General features: G+C 38.0%; 2 protein-coding genes across 4 annotated transcripts in view; one reads left to right on the top strand and one right to left on the bottom strand.

Annotated features, from left to right (window-relative positions):
• Window positions 1–300, bottom strand: part of si:ch211-243j20.2 (uridine-cytidine kinase-like 1) — a 29,227-nt gene extending 28,927 nt beyond the window's left edge. For 2 of the 3 annotated variants that reach the window (XM_005464809.3, XM_013266996.3), the window contains exon 1: window positions 151–287. In XM_005464809.3, the coding sequence (XP_005464866.1) occupies window positions 151–239 (89 nt within the window). In that variant the 5' untranslated portion in view covers window positions 240–287. Of the gene's footprint in view, window positions 1–150 lie in introns of all 3 variants that reach the window. The other variant, XM_013266997.3, reaches the window with a different exon arrangement.
• Window positions 218–19,489, top strand: slc30a2 (solute carrier family 30 member 2). Its single transcript, XM_013266998.3, has 9 exons — window positions 218–331; window positions 2,933–3,423; window positions 12,509–12,720; window positions 13,538–13,684; window positions 14,786–14,939; window positions 15,334–15,553; window positions 15,848–15,953; window positions 18,654–18,788; window positions 18,960–19,489. The coding sequence occupies exons 2-9, from the start codon at window positions 3,341–3,343 to the stop codon at window positions 19,103–19,105; spliced, it is 1,203 nt and encodes a 400-aa protein (XP_013122452.1). The 5' UTR covers window positions 218–331; window positions 2,933–3,340; the 3' UTR covers window positions 19,106–19,489.
• The last annotated feature ends 419 nt before the right edge of the window (window positions 19,490–19,908 follow it).

The following is a 19,908-nucleotide window of genomic DNA, read 5'->3' as shown; positions in this document are numbered from 1 at the left end:
TCTGCACCCACGACAAAACACACTGCGTGGGTTACACCGAGTGTGGCAGTTAGCTAGTCCAGCTAGCTGCCACGAGCCGTTTTCCACCGCAGGGCTCGAGAACACCCCGCGTGCCACTAACAGCCATATTTCATTCCTTCCTTTTTTTACCTGTCTGACCTCGACATGGATCTATCCCCTTCCGTCCCTCCATCTGTCTGCGGCTCATCCGGTTTACTGTCGCTGCTGGTTGTTGCCATGTCTGCTCAGTCAGCTCAGCGCGGCGCGGCGCGGAAACCAAACACTGGGAGCGTCCTGACGTCAGCGGGCGTAAACTAAGATTGTGTTCAAGGTAATAGAAAAAAAACTTTTTTCTAGTATTATTTTGAGGATAGTATAAAAGAAATACTAAATCCTGGTTTAAATTTAACAAAAACAACACTAATAATGTATTTGAAGACTTCTATTTCTTTTAGCTACTTCCTTTAAGGTTTGCCACAGTGGATCATCTCCATCTCACCCTATTCTTAGCATCCTCCTCTCATGCCAACTCTCTCAATCTCCTTCTTCATTACATCCGTGAATCTCTTCTGAGGTTTTCTGTCCTGTGTATTCATTATACCTCCACTGCAAATCTCCAAACCATCTGACCCTTGCCTTAACTTTGTCTCCAAACTGCTCATCCTGAACTGTCCCTCTGTCTAATCTTGTCCATTGTGGTTGCTCCCAATGAAAAGGTTAGCACCTTCAACTCTGCGCCCTCTCTTTTTGTCAGGGTCACCATCTCCAAGCCATACATCATAGCAGGTTTCACTACCATCTTGTAAATGTTCCCTTTCTCTCTTGCTGCTGTCCTTCTGTCACAAATAGCCCCCGACACTTGTTTCCACCTGTTTTACCCTGCCTGCACTTTCTTTTTAACCTGTCTTGTGCACTGTCCATTTCTTTACATGGTTGACCCCAGGTGCTTAAACTCATCTACCTCCCCTACTCCTGCTCCTTGAAGCTTTGCTATTACAGCGGTCTCCATCTCATTTGGAGATGCATTCTACTCACTTTTCATTCCTCTTCTCTCCAGACCATACCTCTGCCTGGTCCCTGATCTCAATACAGATCACAATGTCGTCTGCAAACAGTCCACAAAGACTCCTGCCTGACCTTATCTGCCACTTATCGCACACCTCTATACTGTCTTGCTGTCTTCATAGGCTCATAAACTATTTCCTCTGTAGTTACAACAGCTCTGCACATCATCCTTGTTCTTGATATAATTAATTTTAAAATAACTTTAGATAATATATTGGTTACCTTGTTCTTTTGTCTTAGTTCTAATGGTGAATTTGGTGATTAATTTAATTAGCTGGTTTGCCACAATGACAAAATAACGAATTGATTTGTGTTATTATTACAGTAAATTAAATATTAACTATTCTATTCTATTGTTAATGTTACATAGTACATAATCTTTTACGTGGTAAAAATGCAGGTTTTATAGAACAACATTTAAATAATTTGTTAATTTCAAATAAAGTCTTGTCATTGTTTTGCCAAGGATTGTCATTGTAAACTGTCAGTTTAGGGCACAGGTGGAAGTCTTTGTTTTTCACTTGGAAAAAGATGCACACGTGCCGCTGATTACAGGCAGTTTAAATTTACTTAAAAGCCATTTTGGATGAATTTCTGTGTTTAAAACAGTGTTTGAAATCTTCCACATGCAACTTAAGCTATCAAAGAGAAAAATAATTTTATTTAAAAAACATTTGTGCATTGTGTGTTGAAGATGTAACCACTGAAGCCAAGCAAGGACTTGGCTGTACTTTAGAGTAATACCAGTTTGCACCACAAGATGCTGTGGTGAGTCAGAGTAATCTTAAATAGGCCATGAAGAGCATAAAATTATTTTCAATTGCAGTCAGATATGTGGAAAAGTTCTTGGGAAAACAAGGGTAAGGCTAGATATAGATATTTTAATAATTAGTAAAAGTTAAAATTCCCTAGAAATTCCCTAGAAATTCCCACTTACACTGCCAAATAGTAGTAAAAATTAGTTTTTGTTCCAGGTGGTGATTACAAAAAGACAGGTTTCTGCAGATCCAGCAAATTTACGTTTGTCCCATTGGAGCGTGAACGCAGCACTGGAGCGCTGTAGTGCTGAATTTGAGACGAATGACAAGTCTCACAACTTAAAATAATTAGTGTATCATGCTGTGTAATGAATATAAAGCACTTCAAAAATAGAGGATTTTGCATGATCCTTAATTCAAATTCTTGTTTACCTGGTTAGCTAGAATCGTAGTAACCTGCAGGTACAGAGAAGTATTATTTTAGAATTTTAGAAGCAAACAAATATTTTGCGAAAATGTTAAGATGAAATCCTCATCAGAACAGATGGGGGAAAAGATCTTTCAGTTTAACTTTTTAGGATTTGTGAGTTCACTACAGAGGACATGAGTGAAAAGACTGGGGCGCCAGGATTGACACTATGTTAATTTGCGAGGGCTTTGTAAAACTAACTGGGACTTTATGTACAAGGTATTATTAGTATATATGACTGTGTTTTTGTATTACTTTAGTCGTATGTTTTACTTATTTATTTATCTATTTGTTTTCTTTGTTCATTTCTAGCTACATAATAACAATTTATTAAGCTATTTTATTGTTACCCATCTGCTTAGAGTTACGCCTAAAAATGGAGGCGGTCAATGTTCTGTTTCCTTTTCTCTAAATACATCTATAACAAGAAACACTGGAATTGCACAGAAATGTCCTTTGGCTTTGATATGCTTAAATAAAGCTGCTGTAAGTGAATGTAAAATGTCAAGTAGATAGATAGATAGATAGATAGATAGATAGATAGATAGATAGATAGATAGATAGATAGATAGATAGATAGATAGATATAAAAGCTGAGATTTTTCTGCAAATTGATTTTCTTTCACGCTCGTCCCATTAGGAGTCACCAATGATGTGCACCGGGTGATCAGTCAGGCTCTGCGCTGCAGGTATCTCTGCTGTCCAGTCACAGCAGCTGCAGTGATCAGCGCGCTGTGTGCCTCATTACTGCCGCTGCTGCTCCACGTTCGAGCCTGCAACTCGGACCAAATTAAAACCTCCCTCAGAAAAACCCGCATGTGGTTTCCTCCTCCTGCCTCTCAGCACCGCAATGAAGGAATTTCCTCGTTTGTTCTGAAGTCTCTGCGCTCACAGAAATGAGGTCTCTGCCCGAGTTTTCCCCGCGCTAACTGCACAACAGGAAGACCGGACCGGTCGATTCTCACCTGCATCATCTTCATCTTAGAAAAAAAAAAAGTCGTACTTTTTTGCCTCTCGGACAGGACACCAACTGACTGCAGGCTGCAAAATGGATAATAATGCTGGAAATTCGGAAAAATCTCACCTCATAGACGAGAAGAATGCCAAGACGTATTCCCTAAAACTGCAAAGGTGGGGAAATGCTTTGCTTCATATCACTACAGCTGCATAGAGAATAATACTACATGTAGGATGAAGTTATATTAACAGATTTAGTATTTGGGGGCATAAACTGTCTATAAACTGTGGGGGGGAAACGAGAACAATTCTTTGTTTCCTGACACTTAAAGAAAATTGCAAGTAAGCAGATTTTGTGAAGGAAATCAACATTTTTAATAGGAAAATTGACATATTCTTTTTGAATTATAGTATTAAGATAGATGCAGGAAGAATCCACTATTGTTGCACATTATCTTATAAACATGCGTAATGAAGGCGCACTGAGAGCGGTTGTTATAGTGCACGTTGAGCAGGCTGTGGCTCTCACCGGTTGTTTTATGTGAATGAACAAATTCATTTCCATGCTTGGCTTGTTTCTGGACAGCCTGTGACAAATGGCCCCGGGGCCAGTTCACTGAGCAATGCTAAAAACTCATCATCTGTCATTAGCAGAGGCTCCAGCCTGCAATCACAGAGGGTACACATACACACACACACACACACACACACACACACATACACACACACACACACACACACACACACACACAGCCAAGACATGTAGGTGCTTAAACCTGCAGATACAAAAAATACATAGCAGAGAATATTACTGAAAGGCATACACAAAGCTGCTTCGAATTTTTAATTTCCGGTCTACAGGATAATAAAAATATTAAAACATAGTTGGAATGCGCCTTTTCTCTAACAAAAAAGCTCCCACATTATAGAAATAAGTTTTATAGGATTTTCAAATTAAAAGGCAAGAGGCCCACGTGTAAAAACACCACATTTAATAATTGAATAAAAAAACAGAGTTTAAAATATAGATGGCGAAGCAAGTGAACGAAAAAAAGACGATTTTATGCGCACAGTCAAAGCTGATGCAAACATGTGCATCAGCTTTGTTTGCTCAACATCCAGCCGGCTGCTGCAGAAACACACCTGGTGGTTTTTCAACGCGATGCAGAAAAAAAAGGTGGAGACGCTCTCTCGCTTTAATATGAAATACGTGAGAAAAATCAAATGCAATCGCCCACTCAGCCATTAATCATAATCCTGCAGAATTTTCCGTCAGTGCGATTTTGAGCCTTCAGAGGCCCTCATGATGCGCATGTTTCCACCTCTCTGATCAATCAGTAACTGTTTTTAAGTGAGTGAAGCTGGTAGTTGGAAGTGAACCGATGCCTTTGATTTCACGCTTTAAAACTGGCTGTTTTATTTATTTAATTTTTAAAAGATAATTTGCAGATTCACAATGTTTAAAAAGAGATGAGGTGGCAGAAATTTTACGCTTTATAAAGCAGGAAAAGAAAAGCGGAAGCTACACCGGGTGGAAAACGCGTTTTACAAGGTTACTTACTTTCAAATATTAGTGCAAAGGTGCAGGCCGTTGTATTGTATTTATTTATGTATTTTGAATCAATCAAATAAAAAAGCATATTTATCTGACACGATGTTGTAGAAATAAGTTAAATAGGCCTACTGATCATTTGGGATTCAAAGAAGTGTTCAGAAACACAGACAGATGTGCATATGGCGCTACATTTGGGATTTCATGCACCATTTGCGCCGTTCTTGTGCAAGTGCACGCATGTGTTTACAGTGTCATCTTTAGCATTTTCCTCCCCAGCTGGCAGTAAAGTGACCTTTATTGTTCACGTTTAAACCAAATATTTCTCCAGTATCATTGATGTATTTTAGATTTTGCAGAACTCGTAACCAAAAACACAGGAACAGATATAAACATTAGCATTAATATTAATTAAAAAAAAAAAAAGCATACAAGGATTCCAGAGTCAGACTTACTCAGTCTATCACTTACAATTCATTTAATTTCCACCACCAAATATAACCGGAGGGATCAACCCTCCTTTGGAGTTCTGAAGTTCTGTTTTAACAGCTTCAATCTGCTGTTTTGTTTTTCAAGTAGTAAAAACGAAAATGGTAAGAAAAAGAGCGTGCATAAGTTTGGAACAATGAATGGTAATTCATTTACAATATGTCAGAAAACAGAGTAAAATATCATTAAAAATAATTTTTATATGCATAAGTAACAAATACAAAAGTGATTGGGCGATTGATTACTAAGTTGAGATTAAACAAAATCTCAAAGTATTTATTTGTAAGTGCCTGACTGTTTTTGAGGTGGAGAGAAGGGGTGCACCAACTGATCCTTACCCAGGTACCCCTAATGAGGTTCATCCGTCCATGTAATTCACTCTTAAAGTCTTTGTAACATCTAACTGATGGCTATGCTGATGATGTTTAAACTTTGCTTTGTGGACCACTGACAAGCTTTATGAGCCATGATTCTGAGGTTACCAGGGTTAAAAAAAATAAAAATAAAAAATCTTAGTGATCAGAAACTGGTGACTACTCTCATGACCAACTGATGGTGCTGTGGATTCAGTAAGGCTGTTTCCAACTTCTTGAAGATTTGTTAAATGTTTGTCATTAATTGGCGTAAATGTGCAAAAATAACTTATCTGAGCATTAAAATACATTTTTAGTCAAAACCAAAATCAGAAGATTAAAATCTTTGATATTAAAGCCACAGCAGTTCTTACATTTTTCAGTCATCAAATGTCAATTCAGCACCAAGCAGAAGTAGTTATGTATAGCTAAAAGGCATCTGCAGTACTTTAGTGCTTTAAATGTGCCGTATTGATTGGAGACAGGCCTGTGATTCTTTGGTTGTAAACAATAGATGTATGTGCATTTTTTTTTTTTTTTAAATTAGGCACCATTGGATACACCAAGTTCAGCTATTATGTCAAAATATGAGGTTAAGTATCTGAAAATTTGAACTAATTCAAATTTCTGAGAAAATCACTCAAAACTTAAAATTAAGTAAGAATTTATTTATTTATTTATGTGGCAGGAACAAGCTGTCATACATATCTCACCAATTTTTCAGTCTCTCAGAACTCAAAGGAGTGAACCATTGACCACTAGAGGGAGATGCTTTGAAACTGGGGCATTTTGCCCAAAGTGTTTAAAGTAAACCAGCGGTTCCTTAATGTTGGCATGCCAAGAAATCAAAAAAGAAGGCAAAAGGTCCACACTCCAGAAAACCTAAATTTGAAATAAATGAATAATAGTCAGCACATTTAATATCAGCAAAACCAGATCTATTTAACTTAAGTCCACTGCATATTTTCCTTGATGGGTCACACTTCACCTGCATCAGCTCCCACAGTTTAAAAACCACTGATGTAAGCAAATAATTCCTATTCCTGTTATTACAGTGGGAGGTCCCAAGGCTGAGGCACATCAAGTGGTTGTCATTTTAATTGATGTGACCATATTGGATTTTATTGAGAGTTTGAAAACAAATTCTTGTTAATGATCAATAGCTGGTGCTATTATGCATCATTAATCACCTAATTAACAGCATCACAAACTATTTATTTTGTCTGACCAACATTACACAAAAATATTTAAGGGGCTTTCGTATAATTTAATATACACTTTAATATACAACATAATAGACGTGTCACTAGGGATTTAATCTAATCCATGAGAATAAATATTACAGATTGAAGACCAGTGATGAAAAGGAAATGTGACTTCAGTCTGCAATGTGATGTGAAATCATCCTAAACTGTAAACATGACTTATGGTGCACTGATGTGGACTTCTCTTCTCTCTGGGGAAAAACAAATGCAAATCTCACGGGTCATTCACAAACATTTAAAAATAAATGTTTTTGTTTACATAAAAAGATGGATCATCTGGATAAAACCAGGACCTTTTATTAAGGTTAAAAACATGGACTCTTGACCAAGATCTCACCAAGTGTAAAGCTTTCAAAACCTCTAATTAAAATATTTGAAACAAATGTAGCATCTGTAGAAAAAGTCAACCAAAGCATCATTGGTATGATGTAAACAACGTCATTTTCAAACTACAGTGATTTTATGATACTGCCTATTTACTAAAGCTTGTTTACTCAATTGTTTGCTCACTGGCATCATAATTGTTTGTGGGAGTCAGACAGAAGATGCTGAGTGTATCACAGATAGTGTCTCCAAAGGCTCCTGTAATAAAATGCTGTGAAGTCAGTTTGGCTTTTCATGACCTCAACCAACAGCCTGTTTGTTTGTTTGTTGTTGTTGTTGTTGTTTAGCCCCCATTTGAAAAGATTCATCTGAGTGTGAGTTAATATTAAGTAAGCACAGTCTGGGATCATTTTCCTACCAAACTTTAAAAAGTCACTTTATGTGTTATCCAAACATTTTCTGCTTTTTGAGAATCATTTGAAGACATTTAGTGTCATGTTATGTTACCCTAACTGTGCTGCTACCTGAAAAATTCAGACATGATAAAACACGTCTGAAATTGTGTAATATTGATATACATTTACACTAAATCACCTGGAATGTGATTTAGTGGAAACCACACAACGCACACCATAAGCTCATAAACTGTTTAAATAAATAACCGAGTAACAGTTTTATCATTGAAAAGAAGCCAGGCAAGCTGTTCCTTCTGGTTTCATGTCCATTAGCTATGCTATCAGCTGTCAACTGTAACTTACTTACTTTAGAGTTTACGTCACAAGTGATAAAACAAAAAGATGAGGATATAATAAGATGATCATCACTTCCATCCTCTACTCCACTGATTTGTCTGCTGAAACAGTAATACGCATATCTGTAAAAATAAAACACTGCTCAGTAGTTTCTCACTGCAGAGATTCTTCTGTCTGTTAACAAAAGTACCACGGGATGTTCTGATACAGCAGATTGCAGTTGTAATTAAATGCTTGTGATTTTGTTTTTTTCCCCCGCCGGACTTCCAAGGTCTCATTTCATTTCACAGATCGCTGACTTTTCCCCGAGGTCTCTCTCTCTCTGTGTCTGTGCTGCCGATGCTGGGCGACAATAAACGCTGCTTACCTGCCCTGCGGGGTATTGACAAAGACATGAAATCTACTTCAAAATGAAAATCTAATGTTCATAATCTTAAGGAGACTCACTGTGTCTGCCAAAAGTACTTGAGGATGACTGCCAGAGAAATATGAGCCATGTATCATTAATAATTACTATTTTTTTTAATTTTATTTGGATTGTAGAAGCAGGTTTTTTTTTTTTTTGGCAGTTTACAGTTCCATCTCAGTCTTGTGCTTATGTTAGTTGTATTTAAATGAAAAATAATCATTGATGCCAGACACCAAAAGTGAGGCGGAGTCAGCAGAGGGCTGTAGAAATCCCTAAATACAGACCACTGAGTGAATTATCCCACTCAGGGAACGTCTCAGTGAGGACATTTGATTGTTTCATTGAATATTTTGGTAATTGTAAGTGTTATTTTTTTCCCAGCAGAGCCAACATGAGGAGCAGTCTGTGCTCAAGACTATTAGCACTAAACACTGAAAGCAAAAACTAAAATGTACCAAAATATTTTTTGTTGTTTGTGTTTTTTGTTTTTGCCTTTTTAAGGTCTGTAGTGTTACACATAAAATGCATGAACAGGAAAATACACATAACAAACAAACATAAAAGCTTTTTTCTTCAAATTTGTTTTTATTACTTTAAAAAAATGAAGCCCAGTCACCACCAGGGTCAAAACATTGTCACCACTTTGAATAGACTGCAAAAAACACATAATTGTTAAAACTTATTGGATTTGAAATAACTTTTACTTGTATTTGCATTTCAAATATAATTTTAAACACACTTTTTTTCAATTCTCTGTGGGTGCTCTTTGCAGGTAATGTTACAGTTACACTGTGTCCACGTAATTAATGGATTGGATGGACTATTTGACTTGACAAATTAGTGCTGAATGCTACTGAGCCAGTTAAAGGCACAGCTGGGTGGTTCTATTACTGCGGTAGGCTGGGAGTGTTTTCAGTGTTTAAAGCCAAGCAGCCACTTGATTAAGGAGTGCTGACCAACAGCCATGCTGCTTCCAAAAGGACAGTGCAATTTACTACCTAGATCAAATAAACATGCTTGTAAACAGTAAGTTCATAAGATATTAATTTACATCAGAATGTTGAGATGAGAAAGTAAGAAAGTGCAAACTAAAACCCTTTCACCCTTAATAAATGTAAAACCACCATTAAGTCCACCTTTAGTCAGATCAGCTTGTTTGTATAGCATGTTTAAAAGACACCAGGTGTTGAACATAAGGACAATGTAGGTAACATAAAAGAAAATAATTAAAAATTAAAATAAATGGAGTAATAAGATGACAAGAAATCCATATATATGCGCATACACCTATATACAAGCATATATGTACACATGCACACACATGTATACACCAACATTTTAGACAGCACGGATGAAAAGTCATGAAAAAAATGATCAGGTGAAAATGTATCAGAACAGGATTTAAAAAAAAAATCTTGTTATGTTTGAATTTGGCAGAAGAGTTACAGATGTTAATGGCACAGATGTTTGCTTAACAGGCGGCCCTTCCCCCCTGACAATGCTGTGCTGCAGGCCACACAGTGTGTTTAATGTCTGAGGATATTTTGCATGAATCTTTTGAACAGGATATTTTTTTCTGCACACTCTGGAATTTATCATCACCCCAAGGTTTCATTGTGTTTGTGTGTTGTATGCAGTATGCAGAGTGTGTGTGTGTGTGTGTGTGCGTGTGTGTGTGTGTGTGTGTGTGTGTTTGGGGTTCTCTCTCGTGTCCCGGTGGTATAATTGAACAGAATCTGTTTTCCGCCTGGCTGCTTCTTTTGAGGTTGGACATCTTCGAAGACGAGTGTGTGTGTGATAATCGTACAGCGCTCGCAATCTCCTGTGTGAAGAGTGTGACATTAAAGTGTGCGTCTGGTTATCTCAAGTGAGGCCAAATTAGCTTTTTTCCACCTCATTAGTCACATTATCAAATCCTCCCCCACGCATGATAAGAACAGCAACCTGTGTGTGTGTGTGTGTGTGTGTGTGTGTGTGTGTGTGTGTGTGTGTGAGAGAGAGAGAGAGAGACAAAGATAGAAAATAAATGGAAACGTCAGCATTTTCTTTTATTCTCAACATTAATCCAGTCTGGTCTGCATCTTGCCAGGGTTCAAGTATACATAGATGTGTAATGTCCAGATTAAACACTGAAAAATTTCACTTTCAAATTAAAAGCATCTTATTTTAGATGGTGTTAAATGAAAAGATTCTGTATTTATGTGCAAAATGAACTGAATGGCAGCTATTAAATGACTACAGTATTATTTATTTTACCACTGATACTGTTTTAATTTACTAAATTACTAAATAAACAGCCCAATTTATTAGGTATTAGGTAATTTATTCAGTTGCTCACTATTACATATATTTAGTCAACCAGTCACATGGCAGCAGCTCAGCAACCTTTAGACATACCCAGAACCTTGTTCCATCTGTGCTATAAGAATTAAGGCAGTTCTGAAGACAAAAGGTTGTCCAACCCAGTACTAGTGAGGTGTAACTAATAAAATGGCTGCTGAGTGTATACATGTTTTTGTATTCTAATCAACTAACAGGTCCTTTGGAACTAACTGGAACCTGGTACTAGGTTTGAATGGTTGTCTGTGTTCTCTGTGATATCTCTGTGGTTGAGGGGTGACCAGTACTGGGTACACCCTGGTTCTTGCCAAACAACAACAGGTAGAGTCTCCAAACCTTGACAGTCTGAATAGGATTCATGGTAAATAAAATGGATGGATGGAGAGAAAAAAACAACATTTATCTATTTGTTGTTTTATGTTGGATGTTTGGGCAACGCCTGGCTTCAAGTTTACAGTCTGATTTATTATACACAAGAAGCACTAATTTTATAATCTGCTTGTCAAAGGATTGATACACTTTTCTGTTAAGTTTTTGTTGTTGTTTGTCTGTTTGTTTGTTTTTTACAACATTTTGGTCAGATATAACTTTCATTCACAAACTTTTTCTCAAATAAAACGCTGCTGTAACCTGGATGAATAGAAAACAACACAAGACCTAAGATGGAGTATTTATGAGTTATTAAAACTCAGAAGCAGTCGTGACGTGAAGTTCTGGACTGTAAAACAGGGCAGTCTGTTCACCCTCCTTCACTGTCAACATGAATCGATTTTAATGGGTTCTTCATCGAACGAACCATCGCACCATTCTTCCACTTAAGTGAACACTGACTGCGATGCACTTTGTCAGGTTTCCACTTTGTAAACCATTGGGGCTCTATCTAAAGATTATCTGCTGTGCTGTAACATTAGCTAAAAATAAATAAATAAAAGATCAGTTCACTCAACACTTAAAACACCTCGGCTATGCTGCTGTTACAAGGATGGAGAAAAAGCCGGCCTCCATGAGATCAGACAGGAGGTATTACTAAGACTGATATTACTTTGTTTTAACAGACATGTCAGTCAAAAGATACAAAAAAATAATTTTTGTATCACAGACTGCAGACTAGCTCACATCTTCAAATCTAATGCTTTCTGTCTGAACAGCCAAGCATGATTTATGTTATTTATACTGTATATAGTGCTGTTCCAGTCTTACTGACCGCATTTAACAATGCATTAAAACTGAGCTTTGTAGCACACGTTATCTACCTCTCATTTATGATTAGTGTAGAATTACCAGTTAACCCAGCATGCATGTCAGCTAGGATTGAACCGGGAACTGTCTCTGTGACAACACTCATATTTCTTATTCATTTAATAGTCCAGGTTACTAACATCATTACACAAAAAATGTGAGATGTAAACATGAAGGTCACATAAAACCTTTACAATAAACAAATGCATAAAAATATATAACAAATGAAACATCAAAACACACAAATAAGTGAAACAACACTCCATTCATTCATTCATTACATAAAAAAATCAAATATTACAGCTAATTTAACCGAGTATGTTTAAATGTGGTACTGAAAGCTAGAGCAACAGCACAATACTGCAGGTGTAAGATTATAATGGCAGCCCTGTGCATCATAGGTAGGTTCTTCTGGAGGAACAGCTTGAGGGTCACATTGTTTGATCAGGAGCAGCTAAACGATAATGGGATCCTTCATGGCAAGCTCGCTCATTCAACCTGTGAAAATACACTGTTTATTTTCTGCCCCCCTGCAGCTCCTTTCTGGACTCCAAAGAACATTATCCAGACTTCCCTTTAAAGAATGGAGGCATGTCGGGCGCCATCGAGCTGAAACGACCCGTCAGCACTCACTGCCACGGCCCCAAAGCGTTGGCATGCGAGGAGAGTGTGGACAAGCTCCTGGCCAAGAAGAAACTCTACATCGCTTCAGCAGTCTGCCTCGTCTTCATGATTGGCGAGGTCATAGGTAAGAAACACCAAGAAAAGAAATGAAACAAACTTATTTGTTTTGAGCCTTCTTAACCATTTGCACATAAATAAACTTCCCTACTTGATATTCACACACCATAAAGTGTGGAGATTTGTGTGGGACACAGTATTTATGACAGGAAGATGGTTATAAGCACTTATAAAACATAAGAAGCTATTACATTTTACCAAATTATCACTTTTGACGGGAGCAAAAAATTCATGCAGACAAGTGTTCATGCAGACGTTAATATCAATATAAGCATTATAGCAAGAAATGCTTCAGTGGTGAACTATTGAGGAACTCTTTTATATCCCTGTAAAAGTGTAGGTTCATTTTTCTTTTTATAGTGTAACTTTTTTACTATTAAGAGAATAAAATGGTGGCTGACATTCACTGGCTGGTTGCACGGATATTTAAAATGTTCTAAAAGAATAAAATCGCTCTTTTACCTGAAGCAACTGAGGCTTTAAATTACATGTTTAATATACCTCTGAGTGACTAAGATGGGTGTATTTAAAAGCTATTAAAAGAGATGTTATTACACAGCAGGTACTTTCACAGTTGGCGAGCTATGACACACTTCACTTTTTAATAAAAATCTTTTTTATTAGCTAAATGTGAATAAAAATAAATACAGCTTCACACTGTTTGCTCTTTGTTCTGTTTGGATATCGTATTCAACATTTATGTACATGCCACAAAAAAACAGTGACATGAGTTGGATTATGTCTCTTTCCTTATCTTTAAGCAGACTATACATATTTGACTCATTTGTGTCTTGTTCGGTGTCATTTTTCCTCCTGATTTACAGGAGGCTACCTGGCTCACAGCCTGGCCATCATGACTGATGCGGCCCACCTTCTGACAGACTTTGGCAGCATGATGGTGAGCCTGTTCTCCTTGTGGATCTCCTCCAGACCGCCCACCAAAACCATGAACTTTGGTTGGCACAGATCAGGTGAGAATAATAAGAGTTCAGATTCAGCTTCATGTAGACTGGATGCTGGAGACATACATTTCACATTATATTTCTGGTCAGTTTTAGGAGTTCCTGAGTAATTTTGTGTAGATTTTCTGTTTATTTTGTCCATGTAAACTCCACCTGGACAAAATAAACTCCACATACCGTCAGTTTGCCCGAGTCACTGGATGTAGTGTGGCTATCCTGATTGCATGCCCTGGTGTATCCCTGTGTGAAAGTTGGGACGAGGATTGTCAGCCTGGATTAATGGTCTCACTTTTTAAGAAAAGGAACTGGAGGCTGTTTTCTAACTTCCAGCGATCGCTCTCAGCCTGCCAGAAGCCATCAACACCAAGATACAGGAGAGAAGAATCTAAACAGTATAAACTTTGGATTCAGGAGGAATGATGTGGCCTCCCTTCAGTTTTTATGTGTTTTGTGAAGAAGGCATTTAAACATGTCCCTCTGGTTTTCTGTGGGGAGTTCTCTCCAGGAATCCAGCGGTGCTGCAGTTTGGTAAAGGTTCCCTTTTGTTACCGACTTTGTTCGTAATTCTTATGGACAGGATTTCTAGTTGCAGCCAGTCTGCTGCTGCTTCTCCTCCGTGAAAGGAGACAATTAAGGTGGTTTGGCTATCTGAGTAACACACCTACCACCTCCTAGCTGAAATGTTTCTGGCATAGAATGGGATGAGGACCTGGAGTAGACCCAGGATGCACTGCAGAGATTATGTCTCTCGGTTGGCTTGGGAACACTTTAGTGCAAATACCTATTAACACAGACTTGGCATCCATGAAATCACCCATTAGTTATGAATTCCTGTTTTAAAGCCTTGATCTGAACTCTGTCGCCACGGCCATTTTGCTATTTTGAGACCACTTGTTTTGAGCAAGTAGTGACTCTGAGTGAAATACACAGGGAGGCTCATATGGTGTACAGTTTAAGTGTACCCTGCTATATGACTATCATTTACAAGATGAACATTAAGTTGCACGCATATGGTCAGCAGCATACAGTAGATGTGCCGCCTTATTATTTGTGATGAACTGCATGAATACAATAAAATAATAAAGGTTCATGATTTTCTTCTCCATCCAGAGATCCTCGGGGCATTCATCTCAGTCATGTCCATCTGGATTGTCACAGGAGCTCTGGTCTATTTGGCCATTGAGAGGATCGTACGTAACGACTATGAGATTGATGGACACGTCATGCTGGTCACCTCTGGCTGTGCTGTCATCGTCAATATTGTGTGAGTGCTTCACACCTTTAAAAGTTTATTAACACGTGTAAAAATTTTGCTCTCAATGTATGCTGCTGCTATCGATACCATTACATAATATTACTATTACTTTTACTATTAGTAAAAAAAAATTACAAATATTTAACTAACAAAAACCATAGACTGTATTTAAAAGATGGCTGTAACCATGGCGACCTCACTCACTGATTAATGAAGCATTTCCTCTACTGACATCTCGGTCTAATGAGACCAGAATGAAGAAGCAAAAGTGAGGATCTGATTGAGAAAAATGATGGACTTGTGCTTATTCGGTATTCCTTCATATCTTAGAAGAGCACATCTGTTTCCTGAGTGCCATGAAGCAAAGGCAAGCAAATAAACTGATGTTGTTTCCTTTCCTTAGCATGGCGTACATCCTCCACCATTCGACCACCTTCCACGCTCACGGCAGCGGTTACCACCAGATCGACGAGGATGGTCAGAGCCCCGTCGTTCATGGCCACTCCCACACCCTCCTCGGCAGTCACGGTAACACAAGTGTCCGTGCTGCCTTCATCCACGTGGTGGGGGACCTGCTGCAGAGTGTCGGCGTCATGGTGGCGGCGACCATCATCTACTTTCGGGTCAGATAAACAGATATATTACATGATATAAAACAGAGTCATATTGAAAGCACAAAGACATGCTTTGAGGTAGCTGCATATAGATATTTGTATTCTGAGCATTAGAGAATTATATTTGAATGTGTTCAAAGAAACCATGTATGGCTTCTTGTTTATTATGGATGAAAGATTGTGTTGCAAGATGTTCCTGTTTTTGTGCCTGGAGCACTTTAATGCCTCATGACTGTGGAAATCACCATCTGACGCCCTTTTACTCGCTCTTTATAGTGTCCTTAACCTCTTTTCTCTTTTCAGCCCGAGTATAAAGTAGCAGACCCCATCTGCACGTTCCTATTTTCTGTCTTTGTTCTCTGCACCACTGTCACCATCCTCAGAGACGTCTTTAGGATACTCATGGAAGGTAGTGAATCATCAACAGCTTCTTATGTTCGAAACACTTTTTCATATTTTAATAGTGGAATCATATTACCGTACCTGATAGTTCCCATGAAGTATAAAGTATTTTTTATTATGCAAAAGGAGTATTTCACACCAGATTTACATGTGTGTTTTTCCTTTTTCTTGTTGTGCCACTGATCTATCTACATACTGGGTTCTGGCGATCAGCTGTAGAAATGTCTGTCCTTGAGTGAAGGAGGGAACTGACTTTGTGTGCTCAAAGTAGAAAAACTCTTTTCAGAAATGATGATGCAGTTACTCAAAAAAAAAAAAAAACCCATATGATGATAACAAACCCTGTTGTAAGCTGTAAGTCAATAAATTCAATATTTATTTATTATAATTTAATTAAACACATTGAAGTTCAAAGATTTGATTCAAAGCATAAAATAGACAATTACAATATAATATCCAGAAGTTCTTTAAACTGAATCATAACAAATTCAATCCAGTCCAATAAATCCAGTTTAGGACCAGTATGAAGTTGTCCTGAAAAGAAAAAAAATTGCATCACAGTGAAACTCCTTAAAAAGATTGTCCAGAAAAAACATTTTTTTCAATCCTGTGATAAATGTTTAATGTGAAGATGCTTTAGATACAACGGGTTCATCTGTAGCTGGATTTGACATGAATGACTATTATTTATTTTTCTTCTTTTGTGTTAAATCTGAGGTTTAGAATGTAGTTCACCATTTTCCTTACATACTGATTGTGGCATCAGGCGCAGGTGTTATATAAGCTGTAGCTTCTGCCACACCCTTTCAGTTTAAAATGTAAACAAGGATAAAATAAGATAAAATAAAATCTGACTGTTACAGCGTCTCCATCCTCTAGGCTTGGCTTAGAGTGACTTAAATTTCTCCTTCATATGGTGAAGTTGAGGGTCTGTGCAGATGTTTGCACGCCTGCTTACTTTTTGTGAGAGTGCAGACTCAGCTGCAGAGACTTTACATTACAATGCACGAAACATGCATGCAACCCAGGTGGCAGACTTCAAAGAAGTATAGCAGGAATGACTGCTCAGCCGTGGCTTCTCCAGCTGCTTGTGTGTGTGTTTGCAGAGTATAATCGAGGCCTTACTGTGCAGAAGAAACTGTGCATCAGCCCATGACAATAAGCTCAGGCTAAGAGCTGAATGTAATGATTAATGGCAGCTCCCTTGCTGTAATTTCAATTGCATGATTCTTTTGGTTAGCAAATATAGTTTAGTAGAAAGAAGAAAAAAACCCCCACAGTTCCCAGTGAAACTGCTGAAAACTAAATTGGTGGATTTAATTTAAGTTTTACTTTTTTTTTTTTTTGTAAATCTATCACAATTGGTGGAAAAATACACTGTGCAATGTTTCTAATTATATTTTTGTTACCATAAACTACCTCTGCTATATTCAAGAGTACCCAGGTGCCTGATATCTCTAAAACAGGAATACAAGCCAAAGAAAAAAAACACAAAAAATCCAACAAACATAAATCTGATTTTTATTTCCTGACTCTTCAAGCTATAAATTCAGTGTCTCAGCTTGGTATGAGATTGGAAAAGGGAGAAACAGCTAGCCTACCAATACCTATAAAGTTCAGTAACACTGTTGTTAAATCCAGCAGCTTGTTTTAGAACGCCGATCAGAAACAAGCAAGCAGCTACCCTGCATCAGTTTATGCTGTTTATTAGAAAAAACTCCATTGAGAAAGGTTGAATATTGCTTTAAATTAAGCTTATGTGATATTTCTGACCATGACGCCTGCAGCTAGGATCCAGCTGTCTGGCTTTGACCTGGTATGAAAAAGGTTAACATCACATGTTGCAAAGGGCAGTTATGTCACGTGGAAGTGCAAAAACAACATATTTGGAGCCTAACTGAAGTATTTATGGCTTCAGATATGTATGTCCCCAAGCTCTACATGGCATGTTTGTGTAAAACAGCAGAGAAACGCATCTGTGGTTTTCCTACCACTTTGAAGTTCATGCAGAACAAAGAGCGGGAGGACAGATGGTCACATCCTGGGGATGTCCTGAGATGTTAGATCACCCAAGTCTCTGCACGTCACTGAACTTTCACAAGATGACCCAAAGTAGCTTCTGGGCATCTTTGAAAAGAAGCTCACAGTTTGGTGTCAATGAGCAAAATGATAATGTGCATGAGAGCCATGTATTTAATGTAATATTGTATACATACATCAGAGTTTTAATACTTTATATTTATGATTAGTTTGCATTTATATTTCTTTTTTGGTTGAATTTACTTTCAGTTTGTTTCCATTGTAGGTTTGTCTGTTTATATAGTTTGAAATGTCCAATTTTAGCCTTTTTTATTACTTTCAGTGTTAGTTTTAGTGTTTTTATAATCTTAACGTAGAAGTATTTCCCAGATTTAAGATGTTCAGAGTAAATATTGTAGTACACAAAACAAATTTTGAAGGCAGTCATGCAGCTACCTCAGTCTCATGTTCAGGAATGCCTCCTCCTGCACATTGTCTCTAGTTTTAGTGACTAGTTTTACTTAACTATAACTAGTCATGATCTTAGTCAAATTTGACTTTTTTTCAACCTGTAGATCAGTAAAATAAAATATAAAATATCTGAAGCTGGCTGTTTGCATGTGAGCCACACATTCACAGACGTACTGTTAACTTGGTGTGTGTTAATTGATGGCCCATTGTTTTTCAGGGTCGCCTAAAGGAATCGAGTTTAACTCGGTGAAGGAGGTGCTGCTGTCTGTGAGAGCTGTGAAGTCCATGCACTGCCTGCACCTGTGGGCTCTGACTCTGGGCCAGGCGCTGGTTTCTGTTCACCTGGCCGTAGGTAAAGTAACACACTGATCTACAGACGCCAAACTACAGTGTATAGTACAGTGAGATGCACAGGAAGTTAAAAAAAAAATGTGTCTAAGAATACAGTTCTACAAACTTTCCAGGTCCAGTAGAGTAAACCACACTCACTCTGTTGATTTTTACCTTCTTGTTTCACCACCAGAGGAGGGCTCTGACCCGCAGTCTGTGCTGCAGGAGGCCACTGACCTACTCCACACCAAGTTTGGTTTCTACAGCATCACCATCCAGGTAGAGCTCTACTCTGAAGACATGAGCTACTGCTCCCACTGCCAGGACCCCAGTGACTGATAAACAACCAGAGTGGACTGGACCCAGCAGGACATGGACGGCTCAGACACATTGTCATTCTCTCCTGGTGGTCTGAAGTCGTGAGGGATGTATTCACAGAGCAGCTTCCCTTCAAGGAAAGAGTTTTTTCGTTGTTTTTGCCATTAAGTTTTAAAAGATTTGACAGTGAAATCATCCTTGTGCTGATAGTAGAGTCCTGACGCCAAAGCTCCATGCTAACATGGAATATGCCAGTTAATTCAAAGTCCTTCAAAAAGGGGTGGCATGCTTTTTTTTCCATCAAAAACTGGGACAATTTCACAAGAACCATCAGGGTGAAGCTGTCCTTGGGGTTGTTGGTGCTAGCTTGTAAGGAAATTTTTCAAGAATAAAGGAAAGTAGGGCCCTGAAAAAAGATCTTTTACCAAAAACCTGAGCTCTTCTAATTAATTTCCTCAACAAAACGAAGATCACATCACAATACTATTTATATAAGGACCACTAAGATCTTATTTCCACTAATATGGTGCCAGTTCTGCTCTGTTCTACCTTGGTGCCTTTTGAGAATCAGCCCACCGGTTATCTGTAAAGTTCTGGCAGAAACTCGAGTACTTATCATGGATATAACTTTATGTGATAGCTCCTTCATAATGACAGATGTCCATCTTTGGGGTGAGAAATTTCATGGTGTAGAGATGGTGCCCACTTTTGTTGGTGGAAATGCCTGTGCCCAAGCTCATTGGGTTGAAAATAGATATAAGTGATCCATAAAAATGATCAATAATAGTAATTCTTCTCCATCAGACACCCTATTTTAAATTAAG

This window comes from Oreochromis niloticus, linkage group LG15 (genome assembly GCF_001858045.2).
Source record: "Oreochromis niloticus isolate F11D_XX linkage group LG15, O_niloticus_UMD_NMBU, whole genome shotgun sequence".
Classification (NCBI taxonomy): Eukaryota; Metazoa; Chordata; class Actinopteri; order Cichliformes; family Cichlidae; genus Oreochromis; species Oreochromis niloticus.
Note: the sequence above shows the minus strand (reverse complement) of the source record. Positions and strands in the feature narration are given on the sequence as shown.

Coding starts and splice junctions, on each gene's coding strand:
- slc30a2 (XM_013266998.3), top strand. CDS start 3,341: ATGGATAATAATGCTGGAAATTCGGAAAAATCTCACCTCATAGACGAG. Junction 13,685..14,785: donor CTTTGGTTGGCACAGATCAG/GTGAGAATAATA, acceptor TTCTCCATCCAG/AGATCCTCGGGGCATTCATC. Junction 15,954..18,653: donor CTTTAGGATACTCATGGAAG/GTAGTGAATCAT, acceptor ATTGTTTTTCAG/GGTCGCCTAAAGGAATCGAG.